This window comes from Schistocerca serialis, chromosome 1, assembly GCF_023864345.2.
Source record: "Schistocerca serialis cubense isolate TAMUIC-IGC-003099 chromosome 1, iqSchSeri2.2, whole genome shotgun sequence".
Classification (NCBI taxonomy): Eukaryota; Metazoa; Arthropoda; class Insecta; order Orthoptera; family Acrididae; genus Schistocerca; species Schistocerca serialis.
In genome coordinates, this window is record NC_064638.1 from 562,314,664 (window position 1) to 562,339,292 (window position 24,629).

Genomic DNA, 24,629 nt, shown 5'->3' on the forward strand with positions numbered 1-24,629 from the left:
AGCGCATTGTTTATGCCGCTCACACACCGCAGCCGTGTATTTACTTCCTTGATAGCGGGGAGCCACGATGCCGGAAGCCTACAGCCGTCCTCTCTTTTGAAATTACATGAATTCTTAGAAATTTCAACCGCTTCTCGGACCTCTCTTCTATAGATGTTTGTTTCTTTAGCCAGTACATGTACGTTATTAAAATCGATGTCAGAGCCACAGTTCTCGTGATGTTCCGCTACTGCCGATTTTGCACTTTGCGTAGCTTAGCGGAACATTCCGAGAACTGTAGCTCTGACATCAATTTTAATAACGTACATGTACTGGCTAAAGAAACAAACATTTATAGAAGAAAGGTCCGAGAAGCGGTTGAAATTTCTAAGAATTCATCTAATTTCAATACAGAGGACGGCTATAGGCTTCCGGCATCATGGCTCCCCGCCATCAAGGAAATAAATACATGGCCGCGGTGTGTGAGTGGCATAAACAATGCGCTGCAAGTCACCTAGGCGGACAATAATATTTTGGGTAAACATTCCCCCTCTCTTGCTCTGTCTGTTTCGAATCTAGCCACTGATGACGACCAACCAATAGCGGTATCAGGCATTTCAACCAATAACCCTTCTCCAGCATAAGTGTGGAACAGTGCCTTTCTATCCAATGATGATGACCACCAATGGTATCCACAGGAGATGAGCTAGCAACGCCCCTTCTTCTGTATTAGCCTATGACTATGGCCCACCAATGGTAGCCACATGAATTTTAACCAATACTATCACTTCTCCAGCACGAATGCCAGAAAATTCCCCCTTTATAAGTCGACGCGACACTCGTCTCTGACAGTGTTCTAGCAGTAGCTGACACCAAAAGATCCTGAGGAAGATCCCAGCAGAGGGGTCGAAACGTCGAACATTTTAGAATAAACATGACACACCCTAATGACCCAGAAGATTTTAACCTCAGTGACAACGGTCACGAAAGCCTGCAGACTTACATAAAAGGCTATTTCCTGTTCTTCGACTGGAATAAATAAGTGCTAGAAGATACCAGCAAATTTGTATAGCAGAAAAAGGGGAAGGGAATTAAAATAAAGATGACAATCTATCACCACCTGGTTAAGAGGTATTAGACATATTACAAAATGCTGGCATGTATACACATAAAATATTGCTATTGTAAAATAAATGTGAAGCATTAACCAAGTAGGAACATAAATAACACTGATGAAAATTGTGAATCTGAGTGAAAATAAGTGAGACAAAAATAAAAGGAGCAGTGACAACTACAGCACTGATTGAATTTAGTAGTAGGTAATAAAAGAAAGCTACCATGGATTAACAGTGAATAAAAAACAATAGATTGGAAACTCAAACACAATAGTTATATACAACGCACCAACTAAATGTAAAATTGTTTTAAGGCCAGTGGAGAAATGTACATCAGAACATTTTGGAAGCAAACTTTCATTCAATGGAAACCAAGGTGAAATATTATGGAAGGAGAATGTCTGGGAAACATAACAAGAGCAACATTTTTAGAGGCATTTAAGAAACAATGGTATCATGTAGCTAACTTGAGTGCCATTTGATAACTTTAATGTTATACTGTGCTGCACAGCTGAAATTTATTCGCATAATTTATTATTACAATTTCTGGCTTTTAATTAGGAGCTTTCACTTACCTACACATATAACACAACTGCCTACTACTTACCAACATTATTATTATTATTGTGGTTGTTATTTCTTTTTGGTGCCTGTGTTGTCTCTTCAAATCCTCGATCACCATAGTAACCTCTGAATCCCTGTCTGTTTAGTTTTGAATTCCAGGCTTGACATTCCACTGACAAAATCATACCTAAAAATAGAGATTCTGTAGTAAATTTCAGCTGCAGCTGCAATTGTCAGAACAAATTACAGCCAAGAATAGCACCTTTGTTGTTTTCCTTCTAATCAGACACTGGCACTTAGCACGCCCCAACTTACACTTAGCATACATAATGACCTTGCCACCTCTTAGTATCAATTAATACTGATCTGTCTCTACTTGGAGAGCAGATGGTACTGACTACTAAACACAGAGGTGGCAGTATATAGCTACTTTCAGTGATCAAAGGATTACTGACCCAGAGCTTTATATACCAAAATCTAAACAAGCCATGAGTGTGACAGAAAAACCTTCTTTGAGTAGTTTTATTGGTTATCTGCATAAAAAATGAAGACACACAATTAGCACAACATTGGGAGACATAATGATCACCAATTTGTTAGATGGTCATCCAAAAACACCATTCATAGCCACTCAAAACCTTAATCCCTTTTTCCGGTTTGGATTCACGAGTTAGAACCAAGACATAATGTTCTCGTTCCTTCATATCAAATGTTTCCTATCAATTCTGTTGGGTCTCTTTAGCTCAATGAGCTACTTTCATGGCTGCAGACTTGCATCTCTGACAACACCATGAGAACCTCTATTCATAATGAACAAAGCAATCACCAATAAGAGTTTCACTTATGCATCTACCATGTATACAACACCAAAAAGTCTCTTACCATGAAGTTTTACCACACACAGACATCAGTGATGAGCAGCTTCTCAGCCAGTACTCTGAAGCCCTTGCCAGAGCAATGGCTTCACATGGAAGCTCCAGGGTGCCTACTCAAACTTGGGCGAGTGAGGAGGTGAGGAGGAGGGGTGGAGGGGGGTAGGGGGTGGGGGGGAATTACAGATATGGGGAGGAAGACGGTGTCACCAGAAACTCCCTGGCAACTCAAACTTGGGGAAAAAGCCAAAGAATTCAAGGTATGGGGAGGAAAATGGTGTCACAAAATACTCCTGACAGTGAATCGGGGACATGCCACAATAATGACTTTTCTTTCTTCTCGGCTGAGATATACTACCCATAAGCAGTACTTCACCCACAGTTTTTAACCATCGAAACTTGTATTGAATAATATTCCTATAATTTACACATTTTGAAATATTGAGTATTTTAAAATATGTGATTTATAAAACTCAAAAAAATTAAATTTCAATGCTAGGTTAAGAACACTTAATTTCCCAAGGTTTAATGAAATTCCTAAAATTCCCTAAGATTTTCCTGGTTTTTCTAAGAAAAAGGTAAGTCCCTGATAATTCCAGGTTTTCCATTAGAATCATCATCATGGGATCTATACTTCAAACCTGCCTGCAACAAATACTCTCACAATCCACCCACACCCAACAACTAGTTAAAGGAACACCCCCTTATTACCCATTGCATCAGCAGTGATAAGCAATACTTTGATGCCTTGCCAAGGCCTTGACTGACTGTCACTATAGTCAAAACCTTCTCCACAAATTTCCCATACTCTACAATAACAAACCCTGAACATTTCTCTTGAAACTGTTGAGAAAGGTTCAAGCATATGGATTATGTTCCTAGATATGTGAATGACTTGGGAGACTTCTTAAGCAACAGAACCCAATATGTTACCCTCAATGGCGAATGTTTGTCAGTAACAATGGAATCGTCAGGAGTTCCTCAGGGAAATGTGATAAGACTGCTCTTACATGCATAAATGTACATAAATGAACTGACAGAGAGGGTGACCAGCAGTTTACGGCTGTCTGCTGATGAAGCTGTGGTGTACAGGAAGGTGTCATTGTTGAGTGACTGTAGGAGGACAAGAGCATGACTAAGACAAAATTTCCAGTTTGTATGTTGAATGGTAGCTTGCTCTATATGTATGAAAGTGTAAGTTAATGCGGATGAATAGGGAAAACAGTCCTGTAATACTAGAATACAGTATTAGTGCTGTACCACTTGACACAGCCGCACTGATTAAATATCTAGGTGCAATGTTGCAAAGTGATATGAAACTGAATGAGCTTGTCAGATTTGCAGTAGGGAAGGCCAATGGTACACTTTGGTTTATTAGGAAAATTTTGGGAAAGTGTGGCTCACACATCTATGGAGGAGGTGGCTTATAGAACACTTGGTGACTCATTCTTGAGAACTGCTCGAGTGTTTGGAATCCCCACCGGGATGGATTAATGGAAGACATCGAAGCAATTCAGAGGCATGCTGCTAGATTTGTTACTGGCAGGTTCAGTCACACACAAGCATTACAGAGATGCTTCATGAACTCAAATGGGAATCCCTGGAGGGAAGATGACATTCTTTTCATGAGATATCATTGACAAAATGTAGAGAACTGGTGTTTGAGGCCAACTGCAGAATGATTCTACTGCTGCCAATGTACATTTTGTGTTGGGACCACAAAGACAAGATGCAAGAAATTAAGGCTCATACAAACACTTTTAGACAGTCATTTTTTCCCCTCACTCTATTTGCAAGTGGAATAGGAAAGGAAATACCTACTAGTGGTATGTGGAACCCTCTGCCACGCACTGTACAATGGCTTGCAGAGAATGTATGTGGATATAGATATAAGCAACACAAAATGTGCATTTCTGATACTACTGATCATTACCTGGACAGTAATAGCTTAATCTATCATCTGCCAAGAAACAGCTACCTTCCACTGTCCTCTGAAAATAGAAATACAAAATCCTTCCCACCTCTTCCAAAGCAGTATTCCAGTACACATAGACCCTATGAAATATTTTGCTTCTTCTTTATATCACTTCTACTTTCAAATCACTATCACATGACAAAAATCCAGGTCTAGGAGCCTGGTATGAGATACATTCCTTCTTCATATTACACTTCAGCCCTGACTCAGGTGTATTATATAGGCACTACCAAGTGGAAGAGCCACCTGTGAAAATAGTCATCTTATTGACAATTGCGCTGCAACTACTCCAGTCTTTTATGAATGAGTGTCAATATCTGGCCAAGAATAACTATACCATCTAGTGGTAGAGATGCCACTGAGCACAACATAGTTAACTGTAATGGCCATTTCACAAACCATTCCATCAGGAAATCACCCTCATACACCATATCCTCTGAATCATGCAGATGGGAAATGCACCTAACATATATCATTGGTTCCACTAGTCTCTGTCCCATACCAGTCTCCATCTATTTACAACCCCTGGCCTCACTCTCCCTCCCCAATCAGCTTCTTACTCCTAGCTCCCTAGTTTTATAGGTCTATGTATCCACTTCCACACTTTTTCCAGCAGTCTCCCTCTGCACTGTATTAGCCACACCTCTTGTATCACCATGTGTACTTCTACCCCTGCCTACATTTAGAGCAAGTTTTCTCTGGTTCTATACTCTTATGCCTTCCCTTGTTGTTATATGCTCCTAGCCATTGCCTCTGCCTTTCCATTTTCTCTGCCTTGACCATAGCTCCCACTCATGCACTTCATTCAACACAACTCTTCACAACAGTCAGGCAATAGTGCTGGGTTATTGTAGTTGTGAATATGTGGCAAGAAGTGCATGGATTACAGAACTATGAGACTCATATCTCATACTGGCAAAGCTATTGCTTATGTATTTCTGGTAACAATGGGAAAAGAAAAGATAGAGAAAAACTCATCACAGGAGTAATCTGGATTCAAGAGAGATAGGGAAACAAGAGGCACCACTATATGTGGGAGCTGTTGTTGGAAATAATTACATAAGTCAACTGAGAGATGTGTGTTTCATTGACTGGGAAAAACCTTAGAGTGAAACGATGTTTTACTCTAGTGAAAGAAATAGGAATGGACTGGAAGAACAATATCTAAGACTGAAAAAGCCGCTGTAAGACTCCAAGATGAAGGAATGGATCAGATAATCTCCATGCAGCAACCTTGTCCCCAGCTATTTTTAATGTCTATGGGAACAGATATGGGAAGCTTTGAATGGGGGAGGAGGATGAGGGGGGGGGGAGGAGGAGGGGGGGGGGGGGGAGAGAGAGAGAGAGAGAGAGAGAGAGAGAGAGAGAGAGATTTATTAAATATGTGGGTCATTAATCATTAAGTGGTCACCCCACAGAAAGTGAAGATGATCTTCATAAGATAAAGGAAGCAATAAGAAAAATATAGAATTAGTATAACCATACCAAAGGCAAAAAGTGATTAAAATAGCAGAGACTTACAATTGGTTAAAAATTGGACAAGTTAACTTCACTTATTTGGGAAGGATACCTTATGCTAATTGAAGCCGTACCTGAAAAATTATGAAGAGATTATCGTATGGAGAGTGAGTATTTAGAAAAATAAGAGGGTTACTAGTAATAGTAGCAATAGGAATTGATCCAACAAAGAGATTTAAAAGTGTTTTATTTGGATGAACTTAAACACGTCTCGGAAGCATTGATGTTAATGAAGAGAGGTGTAAAATATGTGGAAAGCTTTGAAATTAAGCTATGAAAAAGAGTGGCAAAAATTAAATAGGTTGAAAAAGGAATGAGGAGGAGGAAATTAGTGTTTAATGTCCCGTCGACAAAGACGTCTTTAGAGACCAAGTGCAAGCTCGGATTAGGGAAGGATGGGAAGGAAATTGGCCATGCCTTGTCAAAGGAAACATCCCCGAATTTGCCTGAAGCAATTTAGGGAAACTGTGCAAAACCTAAATCTGGATGGCCAGACGCCGGTTTGAATCTTGGTCCTCCCAAATGTGAGTCCAGTGTGCTAACCACTGCACCACCTCGCTCGATGGGAAAGGAATGAAGATGCATTTGAAAGAGCAAAGAAAACAAGAACTCTCCTGAAGCTTCCTGGCAGATTAAAACTGTGTGCTGGACCAAGACTCGAACTCTGGACCTTTGCCTTTTGCGGGCAAGTGCTCTACCATCTGACCTACTCAAGCACGACTCACGGTCCACCCTCACAGCTTTACATCTGCCAGTACCTTCTCTCCTATCTTCCAAACTTCATTCATATCAGTGCACACTCTGCTGCTGAGTGAAAATCTTATTCAAGAACTCTCCTGAATATACCACAAATTGGAAAATGAACCGGGCCAGACATTCTATAGAAAACTGTCTGAAAGATAAACAGAACCATTGAAGGAAAAATAGAAGGGCAAAGAAGCAGAGTTAGAAGATAATGGGATGCTAGCAGATTTGAGGATGACATATTGTAATTGGGAACAAGAAATAGCTAGAATGGAAAGCGTGAAGTACTGGTGAACATAAAGCAAGGATTGCAAAAAAATGTATTCAGTAACTACAGTCAAGAAAAGCCAAGGTTACTTCACAGTACAGTAGAGATTTCTCTAGAGAGAGAGAGAGAGAGAGTTCTCAACTGCAGAACCCCAAAGCAATCACACACAGTAAGATGCAGTTAAACTCACTACTGATGAGCTATGAAATGCATTCTGAAATGTTCACTCAGTGCTAGTTATCCCATATTTACTGTGTCTTGTAGTGGTCACATCTCTAAATAATCCATTATTCTGACACATGACACTCGGTTGGTGCCCTTGTCACACAGCCGGCCGAAGTGGCCGTGCGGTTAAAGGCGCTGCAGTCTGGAACCGCAAGACCGCTACAGTCGCAGGTTCGAATCCTGCCTCGGGCATGGATGTTTGTGATGTCCTTAGGTTAGTTAGGTTTAACTAGTTCTAAGTTCTAGGGGACTGATGACCTCAGCAGTTGAGTCCCATAGTGCTCAGAGCCATTTGAACCATTTGAACCTTGTCACACAATGACAAATGTTCTAATAAGCTGATGAAAGCTCAATGTCAAACAGGGAATGAATTGTGTAAACAGAGTGCAGGCAAGGAATATGACCAGTTCTAATCAAAATATCATTTTTCTGCATTTTTACACCAATGTAATGCAACATTAACGGCAATATCAATACGAACATTTTCAATCAAGTTCAGGAAAGTAGAAGGAGAAATGGACACCTCTCAGAGAAAAAAAGTTCCACTGGGCTGATTCACAAGGGCACATAAAATCTAAATGCCTCCACTGGTGATTCTGTGCAGCCTAATATTAGTCATACATCCCCCCCCCCCCCTCCCCCACTGTATCCCTAACACTTAGAGAAAGCTTTTGACAATGTTGACTGGAATACTCTCTTTCGAATTCTGAAGGTGGCAGGGTCAAATACAGGGATCGAAACGCTATTGTAAATTGTAATAAGAAACCAGATGGCAGTTATAATAAGAGTTGAGGGGCATGAAAGGGAAGCAGGGGTTGGGAAGGGATTGAGACAGGACTGCAGCCTATCACCGATGTTATTAAATCTAATTTTGGAGCAAGCAGTAAAGAAAACAAAAGGAGAAACTTGGAGTAGGAATTAAAATCCACGGAGAAGAAATAAAAACTTTAGGTTTGTCAGTGACATTGTAATTCTGCCAAAGACAGCGAAGGACCTGGAAGAACAGTAAAACGGAATGGACAGTGTCTTCAAAGGAGGATATAAGATGAACACCAACAAAAGCAAAATGAGAATAATGGAATGTAGTCTAATTAAATCACTTGATGCTGAGGGAATTAGATTAGGAAATTAAAGTAGTCGATGAGTTTTGCTATGTGGGAAGCAAAATAACTGACGATGGTCGAAGCAGAGAGGATATAAAATGTAGACTGGCAATGACAAGAAAAGTGTTTCTGAAGAAGAGAAATTTGTTAACGTCGAGTACAGATTTAAGTGCCAGGAAGTCTTTTCTAAAAGTATTTGTATGGAGTGTAGCCATGTATGGATGTGAAATATGGACAACAAATAGTTTAGACAAGAGAATAGACGCTTTCGAAATGATGTGCTACAGAAAAACGCTGAAGATTAGTTGGGTAGATCACATAACTAATGAGGATATACTGAATAGAAGGTGGGATCGGTCGGTTGGGCATGTTCTGAGGCATCAAGGGATCACCAAATTAGTATTGGAGGGCAGCGTGGAGGGTAAAAATCGTAGAGGGAGACCAAGAGATGACTACACTAAGCAGAGAAGGATGTCGGGTGCAACAGTTACTTGGAGATGAAGAAGCTTGCACAGGACAGAGTAGCATGGAGAGCTGCATTAAACCAGTCTCTGGACTGAAGATGACAACAACGACAACAACAACAACAACAACAACCACCCTAACATAGTGACAACAACTTTGCCAAGGTTGAATTTTTCTTACAGTTTAAGGGAGACGTTTTGAACAATACCCATTCGTAGTGGATACTATCTCAAATAGGCCTACTCCACTGTTACAAGACTTTCATTCATTCTGAAACATATTTCGCCTAATTTCTTTTCCTTGTTTGAAAGCCAAGTATTAATCAGTCAAAGACACTCACTCATGCTGATTCTGTAATCCCACCATTTTCTCGCCCCCCTGGCATTGCTTCCACATTAGCTGTCTTGAAATCTAGTGGAGCTTTCTCTACAATTGAAGACAAACATAACAAAGTTCAATGAAATAACTTATACATGCTCTCATAAACTTGCCAGGTTGCTATACACTCAAATGAGATAACTGATTTAAAATAAATTATACAAGGGCTGTAAGGTTTAAATTAAAACACATGCACTGCTAAATATGTAAAAGTCTAAATAAAGAGCAATAAGTGTTTATTGGTACAAACAATAAAATTAATACTATTACCTTACACAACATGCAACATGAAAATTATTCGCATAATCTAATTTACTCCACACTATAAAGTACCACATCCATCCATTACAGAAAGATGAACAGGTGTTTATGTGTATTGCATGATTTTCCGCAAGGTGACGTAGCCACTTCTGTTTTGTGGCCACAGTTTTATTTTTTTACTAATGTAATTTCGCCGAACAGTTCATCGCAATAGCCACAGCGAGTTCATTCTATTGAATGGCCAGTTGGGAAATATAAGAATGGATTCTAATGACAAATTTTTTTCTTTATTGTGTGCGCGCGCCTGACGACAAAAAATCTGACAGAACAGCAAAACATACTTACACATGCTCAGCAACAGAAATGTAATACTGAAGCGAATCATTCTCCGCTTTGTTAGCGAAGCCGCACCTTACGATGCTGCTAACGCGAACAACTCTCCCGATTAGCGTCATGTACCATTGTTATGTCAAAGTCCTAAAGAAAAAGATATTACAATTAAAACATGTCAGTATTGACATTCCTACAAAAAACAGACTACCAGACAAGTTAGCGTAGGGCAAATTAGTTGCGCTCTCTACCTACGAGTCTTCGACGGTCTTTCTACAACAGCGTTGTCAGCACTCCGTTCTCACGTTGGTACTAATAACTTTGTACTGTAGCATTTTGGTGGCGCAGTATGACAGCCTGCTGTATGACGTCACTAGAAAAACGAACATCATGAGCAGAACATCCCGTTTGTGTAGTTAAATAATTGTCTGCATAACAATTACATCAAGCGTGACATGATACGCCTTATTACGAGAGGAAAAGTGAACCAAACACCACTGTCACAAGCATACCGTGGGAGTGTGTGCAGTCAGGAAGAGTAAACGTTGCTTCCGTAATACAACCATAACAAACAAGCACGTGCAAAGTTCATATCAAAATAATGTGAATGAAAATTGTTTCAAATGAGCTATTTGTATTTATGTATTTAGAATATCTCGGCATTCGGGCACGAGAAAGTAAAAGCTAAGAATTATTACTGAAGATAGTGAGTTAGGCTGCAGCTGTGCAAACAGTTGTCGATTCTGCTGTTGATATGGAAAACTGAGTCACCTGTAGTTGCTCTCCGATCATATGACTGTTTGAAGTACTGAATTCCGTTACTTGGATTTGTTTACTGTTCATTCTATTGGTATCTGGACACTGAGGACGTCTCTGAACGGCTTGTCAAAAGAGAAAGAGGGATGGTAAGTGGTGAAACTGGAATTTTGAAGTAATTAAAGACTAGACATTATGTTCTTTCGACAAAAATTTAGATGCAGCTGGAATATTTTTGTTTTGTGTCTTTCGAGCCGAAACGTTTACGAATGAGTGACAGTTTGGGTTTAGTGTTCAACGAGATCATTAAATTGTCTTAGAAAACATTGGTGTATTAGCTGTCAAATAAGGAAGCAGCCGGACATGGAAGGATTGTCACCTTTGCATTACCCCATAAATTTATTGACTCATTGTTCAAAGGTAGACATGGCTGTGAAAACATCTTGACTCTTAAAACATTTGATCAGTTATATTGTTTTGTTTCACAGTATAACGCCTTCCTATCCGTAAGACAGACTTAAAAATTTTGGACCCCCAGATTAATTTCAGAGTTTCAGAAGTGTAAAAATTCTTTACTACTAGAAGTTCCGCCGTCGTTCCCATTGAAATATATGAATCGTCAGATACAGTTAAGTGAAAGCCAAAGATTAGTGACAAAGGTCTGATTTTTTGATAAAGGTTTTCAACACCTACTTAAACATGTATTTTGCTGGCAAAGCATGCTAATCGAAAAGGCTGTATAATATTGTAGGTAATTATTCATTGAACTTGTCAAGTATTTAACAGACACTCTTATGTCATAGATCATGCCGACCCAGATATGAGCAAATGATTGGATGCCCTCCATTTTTGTGATAGAAATAATTTTCTGCGTTCCAGTTGGCAATAATAAACATTGTTGGAACATATAGTGCCATTTCTGTTAGAGAATACCTTATGACAGAAGTAATTCAATGTTTGTCATAGACTTCCAATCATTTATTTATCTCTGCGCATGATTCATCGAGTGTCAAACATATAATTCTTCAGCTTACAGGTGCAGTGATTGAAATCACCAGCTATTTAACTTAAGCGCACTTGAAATGTTGTATGAATGCACCTCCTGGTCAAAGTTTTGAGACACCTCATGAAGGGGTTGTGTATTTTTGTATGACAAGTAACAACTGATCCACAGTATTCAATGTTGTAGGATGACTACATTTAGGTGCTGTTGTGTTACTATTGTGTAAAAGACAGTACAGTAAGCAGAGAACTGAAGAAGACACTGTGGACTTATATTAAGAAGCCATTCTGCTGAAATAAACTACCACAGACTATTCTGAATGTCAGTGCACTGTAGTTAGTTGGTTGCAAACGCACGGTACAGTAGCTGTTATGATGTGGAATGTGTCAAGTGCACAAGAAACGCACATGTGAAACCAGATTTTTTTAAATACAGAGTTAAAGAGTAATATTTCTATTATTAATCCCATTCCCTTAAATGGCACAAAATGCATATGCTATATTTATAGATTTTTTTATTCCTACTCAAGAATTCATCTATGGTATAGAAGGAGTTGTCAAGGAGATATGATTTAGATTAATTTTTGAAGCTATTACTGCTGTCTGTCAGACATTTTATTTCATCTGGTAATTTGTCAAAAATCTTTATAGGAGCATATTTGACCCCTTTCTGTGCCAAAGATAGGTTGAGTAAAGGAAAGTGTAAGTCTTTCTTTCTTCTGGTATTATAATCATGAATGCCACTATTGTTTTTAAACTGACCTTGTTGTTGAGAACAAATTTCATTAGTGAGTAAATGTACTGTGAGGCTGTTGTAAGAATTCCCAATCTTTTAAAAATATGCCTACAAGATGTACAACTATGAACCCCACACATTATTCTAACCACTGTCTTTTAAGCAGTGGATACTTTTTGTCTAAATGTTGAGTTACCCCAAAAAATTATTCCATATGACATCAGAGAGTGAAAGTATGCAAAGTATGTTAACTTGGTAATTTCTATATCCTCAAAATTGGCAGTTAGTCTCATTGCAAAAGTTGCTGAACCTAGTTGCTTTAGAAGATCCAAAATATGAATTTTTCAAATAAGGTTCTCATCTATATGTACCCCCAAAAACTTAGTATGCTCTACCCTGTCTACTGACTTCTGTTGTGTTATATTTAATGAAGGAACTGTACTTTTTGTAGCAGAAAATTGGATGTACTGTGTTTTTTCAATTTGCAGCAAACCAGTTAATGACTTTTACAAAGACCTTATTTGTATCATTTTCAATTGGAGTTCCTTTTACTGGATTAATAATGATCCTTGTATCATCAGCAAACAGTGTCAGTTCAGTTTCCTGTTTCAGATAGGAAGGGAGGTTGTTCACATATCAAGAACAGAAGGTGACCCATGATTGAATCCTGTGGAACACCTAATGTAATTTCACTCCAGTTAGATGAAGTGGCAAACTTATTTAAATTGCTTGACCCATATAAGGAAACGTTTTGCTTCATTTCCTGTAGGTTGACTTAAACCACTCATATGCTATTCCATTTATACTGTAGAATTGTAATTTCTGTAACATAATGTCATGGTTCACACAATCAGTTGCTTTGGACAAGTCACAGAAAATTCCTATTGGTGACATTTTACTATTTAAAGACTCCATTATGTGGACAGTGAAATCTTATTTTGCTGTCTCAGTGGAACAGCAGTTTTGAAATCCGAAATGTGATTTACTAAGTATCCCATTACTGTTGAGATGGCTAACCACTCTTGAATACGTTACTGTCTCGAAGATTTTTGAAAATGCTGTAAGCAAGGATACTGGCCGATAATTATTGACATCTGTGGTGTTCCCCTTTTTGTTGAGAGGCCTGACAATGGCATATTTTAACCTGTCTGGGAAAATACCTTTTGTTAGTGATGCATTACATATGTGACTTAGAACATCAGTTGTAATTGCTCCACATTATTGTAATATCTTATTAGAGATGTTATCTACTCCAACTGAACATTTATTTTTCAAAGATTTAATAGTTTTACTTATTTCACAAGATGTTGTTAGGTGGAACTTAATCTGACTAAATTTTTCCAAAACAGGCTCTTCCAGGTTCTGCCTGGTTTTTTCTTTTGAACTGTTTTCACCAATTTTTTCTCCTACAATTAAGAAATGGTTGTTAAATACATTAGCTACTTGTGTACTGTTGGTTAGGATGGTCTCATTCTCTGTAATAGTAATACTACCTACCCGAGTGGTTACTTTTCCTGTCTCCTTTCAAACAACATTCCATATTGACTTTATTTTGTTGCTGGAGTTGTTAATTTCTTCTCTGACATACATGTTTCTTGATTTCCTTGCAAATTTTCTCGGTATGTTACAATAATTTTTATATTGTAAAACTACTTCTGGATCTTTACTAGTTGTTACTGTCTTGTATTGTTTTCTTTTTCTTTCTGAAGACACTGTGTTCCTAGCAGTACATGTTCGTTCGCCGGATATGTGATAATGCACAGTTATGAGCTTGGTTTATGGCCATTTAACTTAATTAAATATTATTTTGCAATTATGGCAGTGTGTATGTTTGCTCACTCTCAGCAATGTAATACAAAATGTTACAGCAATAACAATGATTGCTGTTACCAGCACAATGTATTATGGTCTCACAGATATAGCTTTCAACATGAACACTTATCGTTTTTGAGGCTTTTCCTACAAAGGTCTGAACATTCCACCAGCTGTCTGTATACTGTCCCCAGATACAGTTTAGCAATCCTCTCCAACCACAACTTTATTTCCATCACATTAATATCCCTCATGTCCCCAAATGTATTTTTCCTCTAGTTATCCCCAATGATGAAATCCTCTGGGATCAAATTGTGACTTCTCAGTCTGCAGAAATTTTATCAAGCAATATGTAACCACATATTTTTATTGACGATGATGAGTTAGTTAGTCTCTGATCCATGCTAAATGCTAGTCAGGGATTTAACAAACAGCATGTTAGTAGTAGTAGCAGCAGCAGCAGCAGTAGTGGCGGCGGCGGTGGCAGCAGCAGCAGCTTTATTCATCTGTAGATCTCTTTTTACAAGGATATAGGACATGTCAAAGTATTTACAAGTTTAGACCAATTTAAAATAAGCTAATTTGTATACACATTTACTTACAGACTTCTAGTTAGAGAGAGTCATTAGATTTACTCCTGGTATACAATGCATTTATAACAAATAACTTATTTAATAATGCAATGCCACACTGTTCACTCGTATCTCACTATCAGTCACTGAACACACTATACACACATTGTTTCATAGCACTTCACTCATTACACACACACACACACACACACACACACACACACACACACACACACATGCACACAGAGAGAGACAGACAGACAGAGACTCAGCATTCCTCCATAATGAGTGAGATGTTCAACTCAGAAAGAGGAAGAATTGTTAATATTCTGCTATGTGTAGTTTAGGGTTAAGTATTTCTAGAAAGAAAAAAGAAGGATAAAAACAAAGTGAAGGTGTTATGTGGAATGTTGGATGTTTTATAATCATTATAATAATTATTATTATTTTTATTTGTATAACTTTATTTTAGCAAACCCCTACTCTGTTTTATCTAAGTAATCCTTCAGTGTATAAAATGTATTGCATAACAGGTACTTTTTTGCTGCCTTTTTTTAAATAAGTGTAGTTTTGCAATTTCTTTAATCTCTTTTGGTAATTTACTGTACAGTTTTATTCCTTGGTAGAAAATGCTGTTTTGAGTTTTATGTTTGTTTTCCTTGTAAAATGTAAGTTGAGCCTAGCTCTTGTTTCATGGTCATGGACAGAGCTGTTTGTGCAGTAATTAGCAATGTTATTTTTTATGTGTACAACTGACTGGCTAATTGTTAACTTGTCTCCTTTAAATGAGGATGAGGGTAATTATTTGACTAAGAACATAAAGTACACGTCGCCACTGTTAACTCATGTATTAAACCACATGTTCTATTTTATTCTACATAACACAAAAAGCCATCACATTTTTGTTCCGCTTAATACCTCAACTTGGCGTGAACTCCCCTCCCAAAGAGCACCCGTACAAGAAGACAAAACAGAAGGTACAAGCCCTCTGGAAATGGCGCTATGTACAAACTGATGTCTCACCGAATTAGATCAACTGAATTACAACACTTCCCCTCGGTGAGCATCAGAGAGCGCAGTTTAGTAAGTAGCCTCATCCTGTTACACTCCAGTATCAAAAAATTCACCATTTCTGATATTGAACATAAGAATACAACTTCCAATATTACACATAGGGACACAGATGAGACATTGAAATTAAGATCACAAATGTGGCAATAAAACCATCACAAATTCCAGTACCAAACATAGGAACACAAATGAGACACTGAAGTTAAAATCACAAATGAGACAATAATACATCACAAATTCCAATAGTAAACAATACTCATTTTAATCCTAACATGTCTCTGAATTTCTCAGTTTTAATGCTGCTTAGTCCTTTAGTTAAAATGTCAGCTGCATTGTCATTAGTTGACACATACATAAACTTAAGAAAACCATCCAAGACAGTTCGTCTGACTTTATGGTAGCGGACCCTGTAATGCTTGGTTCTCTCTGATACACCTTTCTTTTTGGTGACTTCCATTGCACCTGTGTTGTCAACATTGACCTACAGGGACAGTCTAACAAATTCAGAACTCTTTAGCTCCTTTAAAAAAATCAGTAAACCATTCCACCTCCTTACATGTCTCAAACATGGCAATATACTCAGCTTCAACTGTGGAAGTTGCCACAATTGATTGTTTTGTTACGTTTCCAGCTGATTGCTGCTCCAGCTAACAAAATTGTGTAGCCTGACACAGATTTACTATCACCTGGGTCATTTGCCCAATCAGCATCACTGAATGCAATAGTTTCACAGCAGTCAGCACGGAAACACAAACTCAATTCTTTAGTTTGCTGCAGGTACCAAAATACTCTTTTTACTCTGGCCCAATGAGAAATACAAGGTTTAGAATCGAACTGACTCAATCTCCCCGCAATAAAAGCAGTATCAGGTCGAGTACACATAGATATGTACAGCAAGCAACCTACTGCCTTTTGGTACAATTTCTGGTCAATTGGCCTGTCATTATCGTCTTCACTAAAACGGTTGTTGTTACATGGTGTAGATATGCCCTTGCAGTCATGCATTTTAAATTCTTTTAGCATCTGTTGAATGTAAGCCGTCTGATTTAATTTCACCTGCCCTGGAGACTGTTCTATTTCAAGACTCAAAATCAACAAGCTGTCACTCATTTCTGTAATGATAGTATGAGATTTCAAACACTTAATGAATGTCATAATCATGTCTTCTTCACCAATTGCAATTACATCGTCAACATGAACTCCAATAATCAAATTTCTAGAGAAGAATACGCAGGAATCCTTTTCATATTGTTCAAAACCTACTTTTTTCACCACAGAGCAGAAGAAATCATTCCAATCTTTACCTGCCTGGTGAAGCCCATACAAACTCTTATTTAATAAACACACTTTATTACCCACATGAAACAATCTTGGTTGTTCCATGTAAACTGTGCCACTTGTGGGCTATTCTGAAAAGCAGTTTCCACATCAATATGTTTTATTTTCCATCCCCTTAATACTGCTGTTGTTAACAGGATCCTCAGGCTACTTCATCTCATCACTGGGCTATAGCTTTCCCAATAATCAACTTCAAATATCTGACTATAACCCAGAGCTACTAACCTCGCTTTGAATTTAATAATATCACCCTCTCTGTTTCTCTTCGTTGTGAATACCCACTTACTTCATATAACGTGGTCAGCTTTCGATCGGTCAACAAGTTGCCACGTGTTGTGAAGTTTTTGGCTACTCACATCTGACTCCATGGCTTTATACCATTCGTCCCTGCGAATTGAAGCTAAAGCTGCTTCTACTGATGTTGGATCAGATGGATTCACCTGACACAAAGCAGCAAAAAAACTTGCAGAGAGACACGAATTACACATTTTTGGTTTCACTAGGTGTGAAAACTGTTGTAACTCTACTTCACTATGCGCACTTGGGATTCTACTTTGCAACACTGTATCACATTCATCACACACATCGCTATCTTCACTGCCAGGAACTACATCGTCTTCTGTGTCGTACCTCTCTTCTTCTCCACCACTGATTGGCCCCCATCTCCTCGAACAGCTATTGATTCGACTGGATCTTCTGTTACTGGTCCTGCATTCCTCAGCGGTGTGTTGTCATCATCTGTTGATGGATCTGGGAAACCCAATTGCACAATACTGTAGTCATCTGCTGTCACTGCATTGCTTTGTGGCTCGGCTGTTGTCATCTGCCTCAGGTTTACTTCCTCTGGAAGAGGCAGTTCTTTGTTTACTGTAGCCTTCAGTGGGAATATTCTTTCGTCAAAGATGACATTTCTTCTCAAAAGTATTTTCCTCTGTCCAAGGCTCCACAGACGATATCCTTTAGATCCTGCCTCCACTCCAAGGTAAACACATTCTTCTGCCTGTTCTCCGAGTTTGTCAGAAGTCAATGTGCTTGTCCAAGCTCTGCAGCCAAACACACTGTGTGTTCCCAAATCATCTTTAGTTAGTTTTTTCTTCTTCCATACTTCATATGGGATTTTCCCATGAAGGGATCTTGTTGGACATCTATTTCGGGTATAGCAGGACAACATTAGAGCTTCCCCCCAAAAGGTATTGGGCAAACCACTCTGAAATAGTAGACACCTCACAATGGATAAAAGTGTTTGATTCAGGCGCTCTGCTTTTCCATTGGATGGAGGAGAGTAAACTGTGCTTTTCCGATGTAGTATGCCCTCTGCCTTGAACAACTCTTCAAATTTGCTGTTGATGTACTCAGTCCCATTGTCTGATTGGAAGCTTTGCAGTTTTCTCCCTGACTCGCATTCCGCACGTCCCTTAAATTCCACAAAAGACTCAAACACATCACTTTTCTGCTTTAGCACTTTCACTACCGAATACTTTGAGTGATCATCCAGGTAAGTAACATAATAATGTGCTCCACCCAGGGAGGTCTATCTAATGTAACCTACGTCACTATGTACTAGTTCTAGAATATTATCAGTAGTAGTTTGGCTCGGTTTGAAATGCTGTCTTTTCATTTTTCCTTGCACACAAATTTCACATTTTTCCTTGTAGTTTGTGGCTCCACACACTTTGGGTAAGGCTTCTCTGTGTCCAAGTCTTTGGTGCCACAAAACTTCTGCCCTTCTGGCTGTTGCTTCATTTTCAATTTGTTGATGTGTTTTGTCACTGTGTGGCATCACTGTACTGTTGTTCACTTTGTAATATTCACATTGCACTAAATAGACATTATTTTTTGATGATCTTCCTCTCAATACTTCCTTCTCATCAACAGACACACTAACATCACCATTTTTGAATCTGATACACATCACCTTTTTGTCCATCTGTTTGACAGACAACAAGTTTCCATCCAGTTCTTTCACCAAAAGCACTTCTGTTAATTGGATTGTCTTACCACCAAATGATTCTGCTGCTTTCATGATAACTGTCCCTTACCTGTCACTTCAGTAACTTTCCCATCAGCCAGTTTCACTTCTCCAAAGATACCCATCTTTAAGTCCTGTAGTATCTCTTGTTGACTAGTCATATGATGTGATGTTCCTGAATCCAAAACCCACACCTTTTCATCAGCACCTTCTCCACATTTGGACACTGTCATAGCCACTATTTCTTCATCTTCTTTTTCAGTTGCACTTGATGGACCTTCACTGTTTGGAACAGTTTTTAAAACTGTTGAGCTTGCATCCATTTGCCCTGTATGTTGATTTCTTGGTATAATTCTCTTTGCTTGGTGGAGCCCTGCTTGTTTTCCTCGGAAATGTGGACACTCCCTGGCGATGTGTTCTGCTTCACCACAGGAAAAACAGTCTGTTTCTGTTGGATGTGTTCTTCTCACCTCCTTGGTCTTGCTTGTATCTGTCCTGGCTTCGGAAAAACTTGTTTTTCTGACTTCTGCCTACTGCTGCATATGCTTTGGCTTCTTCTTGGCACTTAGTGCATTTGAAATCTGGTTCCAGATGTTTCTCTGAAGCATGAAACCTGCAACTGTCTTATCATCAAAGTTGGCACCCCTTGCTTCACTACTCTGTTGGCAGCGAGGATTTTCGTCACATATTCATCCATAGTCATCATCATCTTTCTTGATATTTACTAAGTCTCTCATCTTGGATATAGTGTTGAGTAGGCCGTTGTTGCAGTTAATCTTTTCAAGCTTCTACCATGCTTCCTTCATTAATTTCAGAGAACCAGTTGTTTCTAGGTAGCGGTCTTCGACTAGCATCAGAATGATGGACAAGGCTATTTCATTTTTCTTCCTTTTTTCTGCATCCAACTGAGCATAACGCATTCTAAAACCGGGTTCTATGGCAATCCATGCATCACAATGCTGTATCAGTGAATGAACACGGATAGACCATGCAAAATAGTTACTGCTGCACAGGCAATCAATTTTCACAGATGTTTCCGTCATTATGTACTGTTTTCTTCGTCGTCGGCTGTTGTAGAATGTCAAAATATGTAGTCTTCGTCAGTTCCATCTCTTAATGTTCGTTTTCACTTTGAATTTTTTAAACACACTTGCCACAGAGTGCCCTTATCCCATAACCTGTTAACTTTTCTGTAGCACTTGTCTCCTTGAAATGAGGATGAGGATAATTATTTGACTAAGAACATAAAGTACACGTCATCACTGTTTACTCATGTATTAAACCACATGTTCTATTTTATTCTACACAACACACAGTCTACATAACACAAAAATCCATCACATTTTTGTTCCGCTTAATACCTCAACTTGGCGCGAACTCCCCTCCAAAGAGCACCCGTACAAGAAGAAAAAACAGAAGGTAGAAGCCCTCTGGAAATGGCGCTGTATTCAAACTGATGTCTCACCGAATTAGATCAACTGAATTACAACATTAATGCATTCACATGGAGCAGTTGAAATCCCCAGTGTTTTTAACAGATCTTTACAATGAGCTCAACTAGTGCTTTTGGTTATTATTCTTATGGCTCTTTCCTGGAATTTGAAATTTGTGTGGAGTTTTTTGTTCCCCAAAAAAGAATCCCACAGCAAAGAACTGAGTGTACATATGAATAATATGTAACTAAAAGACACTGCATGTTACACACTGATGATAGGATTCGAAGTGCATAACATGCTGATGACATTCTGTTTGCAAGTACTTTTGTGTGTTCCCACCACTTCAACTGAGAGTCAATATTCATTCACGCTTTTGTTACAGTCTGTAGAGGTGCCACCTACATTTAGTTTAACATTGTCATTTTTCCTCTTCATTGAATTGAAATTCATGGCATTAGTTTTCTTTGTGTTCAATGTCACTTTATTGCTTATTGACCAATCATAAACTTCCTTGAGAGTTTCATTTGCTTTCTCAGCAAGGAGTGCTCTTGTTTTCTTAGTAACTATAATATTACTGTCATCAGCAAGGAGAATTTTTTCACCATGAGTAACACTACTGTGAAAGTCATTGATGTATATCAGGAATAGTATTGGTCCTAATATGCTACCTTGTGGGACCCCTATATTGATGTATTTTGATGTATGTTGATATTGTGGAACACCAGTGACAACCACTGAATGAGATGAATCTTCCATATCACATTTTGTCTTTGTGTCACAGTTCTCTCTGTCAAACAACACAAAAAGAACTTTATTGTAATTGAAGTTATCTCAAATATGTCCAACTTGTTCAGATTTTTTAAAAAATGACACAGAATTTTAAATTTAGCCATATTGTCTGAGGAACATCCACAATCAGCTTTCAAGTTTGATCTTAGAAGGTTCAAATCACTATTTATTTATATTGGGTAATGAGTATTGGTTATACAAACATCCTCAGATGAATTAAGTATCCAGTGTGGTGGCAGTATCAGTGAAGTAATGCCTTGAACTAGATATGAGTCAGTCTTGAAGAGCAAAGAACTTGTGTTCTGCTATAAGGTATTACTTCCTTGATACTGACGATGCTGGTGCATCACTGTGGATATTATGTTATTCTCAGGATTTGAAATATAATCAAATAGTGATATGTTTTGTTTTAAAATCACTTGTTATGCAGAACTGCTTCTAGATGTTTTCTCTTATAAAATTCTTGCAATCCCCCTCCCCCTGGCCTAAACCATAAACCAGCCTATTTCCCACTGTCTTACCTTACCTTTTCCCTCTTCTCTTCTGCCCGCACCACTCCTTCCTCATTCACTCTTCCTTCCCACCTTCTCCGGGGTTGGCCCGAGGTATTCACGTTTTGGTCTTTTTTTGATAATCCCCTCTAGGGTTTGACCTCCATTTTTCCAAATTTTCCCAAAGAGCGAGCCAATTGGGGAAGGCCACCTTACATGGTGCATCATGTCCATCGTGCACGGAGACCTTCAGCATTCATTATCATCGTGGCTTTGCAGTTTTGCTCATTCCCCATCTCTTAGGCAAGGACACCTTCCTGGGTGTGTTTTCCTCCATCCAGTATGCAGTGTCATTTTCTGCGCCGACGATGAGCATGGACTTCTTTGCACCTCATATGCAGCACGGTAGCCAGTCCGTTGTGATGGGGCTGCCATGTACTCTGTTGGTTGTTGCCCCCTGACTACACTGGGATCGCTCTGCTGATGCCTGCACCATTAATTACCCATGTATGCCAAGGAGTAGATGCCCGTCACCCTGGGACATAGAGACTCCCGGCAATGGCTATCCTGCCAGTAGGCCTTTGCTGCAGCTGGGTGAGGACTGTGGGGAGGGCCCCTGGTCAGAGGGGTGGCATCAGGGTGGATGACATGCCATGAAACGTACCATGACATCACTTGCTGGTGGTCAAACACCAGCAGTCTCTAAGTGTTCCAGCTCTCAGTTTAATGCGAGGAAGTATGACCCCCAAATCGTTCCTCTCCCTGGCCACACCAGTGGGAGGAATGCCAGGCTAAAGATGGCACTGAACTTTATTCACCCCGGTACCTCATATGGACAAGAGCTGATGGTGGATCTTTTAAGTTGATGAAGCCTCAGTTTTTTGTGGAACATTTAGAGGACAAGTTTGGGAAAGTGGAGGGATTGTCCAAAATGCGATCGGTGTCGGTCTTGATAAAAACAGCACCCTCTGCCCAGTCATGGGCATTACTTGCCTGTGACAAGCTGGGGGATGTTTCTGTCACCATCATGCCCCAGAAGAGCTTAAATGTGGTCCAGGGTATTATATTCCAGAGGGTCCTTCTTGTGCAGTCTGACGATGAGCTGCGCGCCAAATTAGAGTGGCGAGATATCCATTTCATCCGGTGCGTCCATCGGGGTCCAAGGAATAATCAGGTTGCCACCATTGCCTTCATCTTGGCCTTAGAGGGTGACACGTTACCTGAGAAGGTCAAGGTGATGGTCTACCGCTGTGATGTCAGGCCATATATCCCTCCCCCAATGCAGTGTTTTAAGTGCTGGAAGTTCGACCATATGTCTTCCCGCTGTACTTCCAGCATCACCTGTCGAGATTGTGGACATCCTTCACATCCCAATATTCCATGTGCCCTGCCTCCCATCTGTGTCAACTGTGGAGAGCACCATTCCCCTTGCTCGGAGAGCACCATTCCCCTTGCTCGCCAGACTGCAGGATTTCACAGAAAGAAAGGAAAATCATGGAATACAAAACCCTTGACCGACCGACCTATACTGAGTCTAAGAGTAAATTTGTATGCCTACATCTCGTGCATACGACATCCTCTTAAGCCTCCGCTACAAAAACAGTTCTAACCTCATCAGCTCACCTGATTCCAGTCAGCTCTCAGAGCTGTAAGACTACGCCTGCCCCCTTGATGGTGGAGGGTACTGCCCTACATGTTGCTCACGCACCACCTACCTCGGGAGCAGTGCCCTCCCAACCATCGGGGACATCAGTCCCACTTCTCAGCTGGAGAAGTGTAAGTCTTCTTTGGCTCCTCTTGCTAGGAAGGGGTCCCTTGCGTCGCTCCCTTCCTAGGTTCCTACCAGTGGCAAAGCAGACACCCGCCAGTGGCTGAAGCACCCACAGGTAGCTGGTAGTAGGGCTTCATGATCCTCCTCAGTCCCAGAGACTGAATCAGTGAAGCCTTTCCAGCCAGAAAAACCTAAGGAACGCTGAGAGAAACCAAAAAAAGAAGAGACCCGAGAACCCAGATATTACGGTGGCACCCACACCACCACTGCCTACAAGATCTGCGTCTGAGGATGAGGTGGAGATTCTGGCGCCCCCTGAGGACCTAGATCTCGCTGGACCCTCAGACACAATGGACATTGATCGGATGAGTACTCAATTGCTGATAGAAGGTGACCTTGAGGTGTAAACTGCCTCCTTTATCACTTCATGCCTTCCCAGCCTCATGATAACATCATCATCCAGTGGAATTGCTGGGTTTTTTTCCACCACCTGGCTGAGCTTCAGCAACTATTATGCTTTACACCTGCTTTCTGCATTGCCTTCCAGGAAATGTGGTTCCCGGCAATGCGGACGCCTGCCCTCCGCGGCTATAGGCGATATTACAAGAACCGTAGCAAATATAAGTGTATCAGGCGGAGTTTGCGTCTATGTCCTGAACTCTGTGTGTAGTGAACCTGTGCCCTTTCAAACTCCTCTTGAAGCTGTGGCTGTCAGGATACGGATGATGCAGGAAATAACCGTTAGCAACGTGTATCTCCCTGCAGTACCCCTGAATGTATTGGCTACACTGATTCATCAACTCCCTAAACCTTTCCTACTTTTGGGAAATTTTATCATCCATAACCCCTTGTGGGGTGGCACCATGCTTACTGGCCGATGTAGAGATGTCGAAAGTTTACTGTCCCAACTCGACCTCTGCCTCTTAAATACTGGGGCCCCCACACATTTCGGTGTGGCTCGTGGTGCTTATTCAGCCATTGATATGTCCCTCTGCAGCCCAGGCCTTTTCCCATCTGCCCACTGGATCCCACGATGACTTGTGTGGTAGTGACCATTTTCCCATCTTCCTGTCTCCCCCGGCGTCATTC

The 24,629-nt window shown here is 39.9% G+C and overlaps 1 protein-coding gene and 1 long non-coding RNA gene across 3 annotated transcripts in view; one reads left to right on the plus strand and one right to left on the minus strand.

Annotated features, from left to right (window-relative positions):
• Positions 1–1,723: 1,723 nt before the first annotated feature.
• Positions 1,724–10,171, minus strand: LOC126475723 (uncharacterized). 2 transcript variants are annotated; one of them, XR_007586757.1, is made up of 3 exons: positions 10,049–10,171; positions 9,813–9,944; positions 1,724–1,845 (listed from the first exon to the last, which is right to left on the minus strand). It is a non-coding gene; the product is annotated as an uncharacterized LOC126475723 (long non-coding RNA). The 2 variants fall into 2 exon arrangements; XR_007586758.1 differs by having other exon boundaries at positions 10,053–10,102.
• The window catches only part of LOC126475707 (ras-related GTP-binding protein C), a 114,873-nt gene continuing 100,321 nt past the window's right edge, over positions 10,078–24,629 (plus strand). The window contains exon 1 of the mRNA XM_050103487.1: positions 10,078–10,702. Within this exon, the coding sequence (XP_049959444.1) occupies positions 10,700–10,702 (3 nt within the window). The 5' untranslated portion in view covers positions 10,078–10,699. The remainder of the gene's footprint in view (positions 10,703–24,629) is intronic.